The sequence below is a fragment of the Oncorhynchus kisutch genome, unplaced genomic scaffold (genome assembly GCF_002021735.2).
Source record: "Oncorhynchus kisutch isolate 150728-3 unplaced genomic scaffold, Okis_V2 scaffold891, whole genome shotgun sequence".
Taxonomy (NCBI): Eukaryota; Metazoa; Chordata; class Actinopteri; order Salmoniformes; family Salmonidae; genus Oncorhynchus; species Oncorhynchus kisutch.
In genome coordinates, this window is record NW_022262836.1 from 112,012 (window position 1) to 118,685 (window position 6,674).

The 6,674-nt window shown below is 44.5% G+C and overlaps 1 protein-coding gene across 2 annotated transcripts; it reads right to left on the bottom strand.

Moving 5' to 3' along the window:
- Window positions 1-546: 546 nt before the first annotated feature.
- LOC116362883 (L-rhamnose-binding lectin CSL3-like) lies at window positions 547-3,684 on the bottom strand. Of its 2 annotated transcripts, none has more exons than XM_031816886.1 (9): window positions 3,602-3,684; window positions 3,307-3,342; window positions 3,182-3,226; window positions 2,906-3,041; window positions 2,661-2,779; window positions 1,413-1,457; window positions 1,177-1,312; window positions 992-1,099; window positions 547-772 (listed from the first exon to the last, which is right to left on the bottom strand). In XM_031816886.1, the coding sequence occupies exons 1-8, from the start codon at window positions 3,630-3,632 to the stop codon at window positions 994-996; spliced, it is 654 nt and encodes a 217-aa protein (XP_031672746.1). In that variant the 5' UTR covers window positions 3,633-3,684; the 3' UTR covers window positions 547-772; window positions 992-993. The 2 variants fall into 2 exon arrangements, with proteins under 2 accessions (XP_031672746.1, XP_031672745.1); XM_031816885.1 differs by having other exon boundaries at window positions 547-743; window positions 3,602-3,683.
- Between the last annotated feature and the right edge of the window lie 2,990 nt (window positions 3,685-6,674).

Below are 6,674 nucleotides of genomic sequence, written 5' to 3' on the forward strand. Positions count from 1 at the left end.
AATGACACTGAGGGGCTTTGTTGATACAGTTGAGGCTGATGCCATGCAGGTGTTTGTACAAATGCATACACTCATTCAAATGCTCATAGATGGACATGGTTCCATACATCGTTGGCCTTGCTGTTATATTGGCCTGTATGTTTCTCATTCATTGGTGGTGCATGGAATTCAATGTATTTCTCAGGGTGGAATCTGATGCTTGAGGGGCAGCTCTTTGAGGGCTGTATCGGTCAGGTCCCCATTTGACAGTGGGAGATCTGTCGACGTGCCGTTGACCCTTTGTGTCTCTGGCTAAGAGGCTGTTAGATGACTAATGTGATGTGGTTGGGCAGCTTCCCTGTAAGTATGTTTATTACCAGATGAAATAGTCAAACTGAATCTACACAGAAAGGGAACATTTGGTTCATGAGCCAACCACTTAACGAGCAAGGTTTGTAGAGTCTACACATTGTATTAAAATGTTTACCTATCCAGGCCTGCTTTGTGACCAGCTGTTGATGCATACGAATTAGGACCAGTAAGAGAGAATAAAGGACACATGTTCAGTAATATTGGTGTGACATTTATTAATGTACAAGAGGCAACTAGTATCGTCTTCCTGCCGCTTCGTTTAATTCAGCCACAGTTCAGAAATTGTTTAAGAAATGCTTCAGCATAATGTACACGGGTTGGAGGAAAACAGCACGACCTGATGAAGATATCCCAGAAGCCTTGTACATCTTCAGGTTCCCCAGGAAGATATCCTGCAAGACAAAATCGTCAGCAGGGTAGCCTAGTGGTTAGAGAGTTGGACTAGTAACCGAAAGGTTGCAAGTACAAATCATGAGCTGACAATGTACAAATATTTCGTTCTGCCCCTGAACAGGCAGTCAACCCACTGTTCCTAGGCCATCATTGAAATTAAGAATTTGTTCTTAACTGCCATGCTAAATAAAGGTAAAATACAACACGAATTCTAGTTCCCAGTCATGTGCACCTATACAAAACTCACATTCAGTCACAGGTGTAAGCCACATCCAAGTACTTATAGGTTCCGACACAGGGGTCACCGAACACAGAGTTGGATACCTTGACGATACACTGGCGCTTTCCATCACACCTGTGTGTCAACAGGTAGAGGTTAACACCACAGCCAATGACTTCCTACAGCTAAATGCACACTGAAGGTTTCAGTACCTTTCTGCCATTTTGCTGGTGGTGGATTGGCTGAGGCAGTTGGTGTTTTTGAGTTGTTGATGTGGGCGCCCAATGGAACACACATCGTGTTGACGACGACCATAGTTGGCACGCTGAATACGGATCTCACCTCGATCTGAGGAAGAGAAAGGACAAACCTTGGTGTTGGTGTGGGCTAGTGACTAATATACACGGCACCACATGATTAAACTGTACGGTAGTGTTGACCAGCTTACCACATAGTAGTTGAGAATCAGAGCCTTCACATATGATGCTGCTTACTGCAAAGACAACACAGGAGTTACACCACTGGCCAGACAAATTAAGACATACATTAGCCTGGTGAAGTGTTAGTGATGCGCACTAACAGGGAATGTTGATTTCAGGTGCATTTTCTAAAAGTCATTATAAACTCGTTAGCATGAACCAAAGTACAAAAAGTTAGGCGCGTCATCTTCCACCGTTACCTTTTAGTTTCACTTCCTTATGAGCAGTTCTCGAAATGCTAACATTTTAAGCAAACTGGCTGGCTAGACCTAAACTGTTGAAAAAATAATCTGTGCAGTTTGTGCCATCTGTCAGATTGGCTATAAACCCTGCAAAACTGTAGGAGTTGCGCTAGCTAGTTACCGTTCACTGAAACATGGTAAACCAGATTAAGTGCACAAGCATCATATAAGCTTGACACTTGCCTTCCATGTTCTTGCTGGCTAATTGAGCTAGATATGTCAATTTAACAAGGAACAGCAGCAGCATATGAGACAAGTCAAAAAAGTTACTGCAAAAAGGGTCAATGCAGATAGTCATTCAGCAGTTAAGGCTTGGGGGAAGTAGAAGCCTTTCAGGGTCCTGTTGGTTCCAGACTTGGTGCAGCCGTACCATTTGTTATGGAGTAGCAGAGACCAGTATAACTTGGGGGGTGCGAGTCTTTGACAATGTAGAGCCTGCCGACACAGGTGGTGTCGAAATCCTGATGCAGGGAGCGCGGCCTCTGATGTACTGGGCCGTACGCGATACCCTCTGTAGCACCTTGTGGTCAGATGCCATACCTAGTGGTGATGCAGCCAGTCAAAAAGCTCTCAATGGTGTAGAATTCAGAATCGGAGGGCTGACACCAATCCTTTTAGCCTCCTGGCAGGGAAGGGCTTCCTGTAGTCCACTACCAGTTCCTTCGGCATCTTGGCACCACACTGCCAGGTCTCTGACCTCCCTATAGGCTACTCAAACTAAACAAGTTGCATATCCACAGCTTGCTACGGTTAGTTAGCAGTTGAGGGTGGTTTACACTTGGAGAAACAAAAGTTAACAAGCTGGTACCATAGGGGAACCAACCCATTATATTCCTTTTCTAGCAATCAGCTGAGCTTACTTTTTTACAAGATTAAAAGTGGGTAGGAGAATTAAACAATGTCCCAACATGACACAGTCATACCAACACTAAATATTAAATACTAAATATTATTAGCACACATTCAGAGACTGACTTGTTTCTTGCTGTTGGACACAGGAGTATTTGGTGTCCAGGTACTTATAAGTCCCGACACAGGGGTCTCCAAAAACGAAATTGGATGCAGGGACAATACACTCGCTCTTCCCACCGCATCTGTGTGTTTCAAAGACATGTTGAGGTCATGAGTTCATACAGGTAAACACAACAGGTTCCAGCACATTTCTGCCATCTTGCTGGTGGTTGTTTACACTACAGCCAAGGAGTTACAGGTTCTAGTACCTTTCTGCCATCTTGCTGGTGGAGGATTGGCTGAGGCAGTTGGTGTCGGTGAGTTGGTTATCAGGGCGCCCAATAGAACAAACATCGTGTTGACGACGACCGTAGTTCGCACGCTTGATATGGATCTTACCTCCATCTGAGGGAGATGGAGAACAGTGAGGCACGAAGGAGAGCCAAGTATGGGTCTCTATGGTGTGGGCTAGTGACGCTAATCTACAGTATAAACGATCATAGGTGGTCGGTGAGTATACTGTTCAGCAGTGTGGACTAGCTTACCACATTGCAGTAAAGCATCAGAGCCTTCACACGTGATGCTGATTGCTGCCAGGACAAATAAACAGGAATTACACACCACTCACATTAGCTTGGTTAAGTAGTATCATCATTATTACATACAGTACCTCCATCTGTTAGTGTGCAGCAAGCTGTAGCCAGCACTGAAACAACATCACACAGCTAGTTCAGCAACATTCAACATCATATGCACTTGGACCATGAAGCTACAACTCAGCATTGGTCTCTATACGCAAGTTCAGCATTTGGTCTCATATTCCATGCTTTGAATACCTTTTTGCCCAAAAGGAACTGAATGTCCCTCAAATCATATTACATGTACTTCTTTTCACTCACAAATACAAACATTGTCATATATATTTAAATTCTAATCTGCATCAGATACAGATTTTGTATACTCACATGTGACCACCGTCAGTCTCAAAATGCACATGATGTCAGGTACAGGAGTGGTACTAACAGAGAAAATGCAACTGATGATAACAAGATCCAATACACCTGGTATTTATGTTATGTGACATGTCTTAATTTACCCAGGTGTATCTATTTGTCTCCAGGTGCACCTCATTGCAATTAGGGGCCTGCGTTTGGTGGTCAAAACCTGGCTATTGAGTCAGTCTCATGGAGTTAGATAGAGGACTCTAGATGGATGAAATCCATGTTGGCATGAACATTGCCACTGAGGGCTTCCAACAAAGTAGCCATCTAGGTGGAGCTTCTCAAATCAAATCAAATCAAATTTTATTTGTCACATAAACATGGTTAGCAGATGTTAATGCGAGTGTAGCGAAATGCTTGTGCTTCTAGTTCCGACAATGCAGTAATAACCAACAAGTAATCTAACTAACAACTCCAAAACTACTGTCTTATACACAGTGTAAGGGGATAAAGAATATGTACATAAGGATATATGAATGAGTGATGGTACAGAGCAGCATAGGCAAGATACAGTAGATGGTATCGAGTACAGTATATATATGAGATGAGTATGTAAACAAAGTGGCATAGTTAAAGTGGCTAGTAATACATGTATTACATAAGGATACAGTCGATGATATAGAGTACAGTATATACGTATGCATATGAGATGAATAATGTAGGGTAAGTAACATTATATAAGGTAGCATTGTTTAAAGTGGCTAGTGATATATTTACATCATTTCCCATCAATTCCCATTATTAAAGTGGCTGGAGTTGAGTCAGTGTCATTGTGTTGGCAGCAGCCACTCAATGTTAGTGGTGGCTGTTTAACAGTCTGATGGCCTTGAGATAGAAGCTGTTTTTCAGTCTCTCGGTCCCAGCTTTGATGCACCTGTACTGACCTCGCCTTCTGGATGATAGCGGGGTGAACAGGCAGTGGCTCGGGTGGTTGATGTCCTTGATGATCTTTATGGCCTTCCTGTAACATCGGGTGGTGTAGGTGTCCTGGAGGGCAGGTAGTTTGCCCCCTGTGATGCGTTGTGCAGACCGTTCGTTAAGGAAGAATCACACGGGCCACTTTCAGTCGCAAAACCTTTGAGCATTGCAGATATACATTTCATGAATAGAGACAACGTATTTCCTTAATAATCTCCATGTCGGGGAGACATATTTGTTCAATATAGCATATTTTTATCTGAACCTTCCAAAAGGTTGCATCCTGCCTAACGCTCCCCATTATTCAATCCAGGTTATCTGGAGGGATCAGCCAATTAATTATACACTTGAGCAAACACTGCATAACTGTAGGTAGCATTAAATTGCCACCTTTGGCTTCATACAGTACCTTTTCAAACAAAACACTCTGTGATGGTGTGCAGCCTTTAAGTTTGTTTGCCAACTCATAGAAATTATAGAAGACAATGGACTACTTTAATAAAATGAATATTGCCTCTATTGTCTCTAATGTAATTACATTTGTTATTTGATTTGAATGGAGCTGCCCTTGCGCTCACGTACGCCATAATGGGACACATATAAAGATGATATACTGTGACTATCATTCTCTATGGTCCAATCTCTACGATGTGTTGTTCTGGTGGCTGAGTGTGTGTCCTCTTCCTCTCAACTGTCCATTCTCAGGGCTGCTGGACAGGTGCCTTGCCCGTCAACGTTGCAGCCCTTTGGGTGTTGCACTTATCAGGCTTCACCGCCATTGACCAGAAAGGCTGGTCCTAGTCATTTTGTGCATTTATATGTTCCCAGTTGCCACTCCTGTGAAGGGAGACCGCTGCACTTGAAGGCAGTTCGGTGACCACAGAACCCCAGTACAGGTACTCTATTGTAAACATTATTAAAGTTAACCGTGTTGAATGACTATGTACATATGGCAGCAGTCTCTATGGTACAGGTTAGAGTACCAGGTGGTGTCAACCCAGTACCCTGCTTTTAATAGTGACTAAGTTTGGGCTGGGTACTGGGAGGAGGCCGGCTAGAGGAGACGATTTTAACGTCCGATGGACTGGAGTAAGAAACTTCTATCTCCAGTTTCTCAGTCTCTAGGTCACAGCTTTGATGCTCCTGTACTATCACCTCCTTCTGGATGGTAGCGGGGTGAACAGGCCATGGCTCGAGTGGCTGAGGTCCTTGATGATCTTCTTGGCCTATCTGTGACACCGAGCGCTGTAGGTGTCCTGGAGGGCAGGCAGTGTGCTCCCGGTGATGCGTTGGGCTGACCGCACCACCATTTGGGGAGCCCTTTGGTTGCAATTGCCGTACTAGGCGTTGACACAGCCCTACAGGATCCTCTCAATGGTGCACCTGTAGAAGTTCATGCCAAATTTCTTCAGCCTCCTGAGGTTGAGTAGGTGCTGTTGCGCCTTCATCACATTTTCTCAACGAATGGATCATTTCAGGTTGATTGTGATGTGCACGCCGAGAAACTTGAAGCTTTTTGTCCTCTCCAGTGCGACCCTGTAGAAGTGGATGGGGACTAGCTCTCTCTGCTGTCTACTGTAATCAACAATCATCTCCATTGTTTTGTTGACATTGAGGGAGAGGTTATTTTCCCGGCACCATTCCGTCAGGGTCCTCACATCCTCCCTGTATGCCGTCTTGTCATTGTTGGAAATCAGGCCTACCACTGCTGTCAGCAAACTTGATGATTGAGTTGCCACTCAGTCATGGGTGAACAGGGAGTACAGGAGGAGGTTGAGCACACACCCTTGTTGTTCCACAGTCTTGAGGATCAGCGTGGTGAAGGTGTTGTTGCCTACCTTCACACCCGAGGTCAGCCCGTCTGCCCAGCTGCAAAGAGCGGGATTGAGACCAATTGTCCAAGCTTGTTGATGTGGTATGATTCTGCTATTTCCTTTACATTTGATCCGGAACCCCCAACAGAAGCTAGCCAGCTAACTAGCTAGTAGTCAGCTTGCCACTGCTAGTGGTCATCAGCTACCTTTAGCAAGGACATATCTCGCCAGTCTGCACAGAGCTGCACAGAGCACAGAGTACAGAGCAAATCGGGCTTATTTTTCTCCATATCTCTGGATTCCTA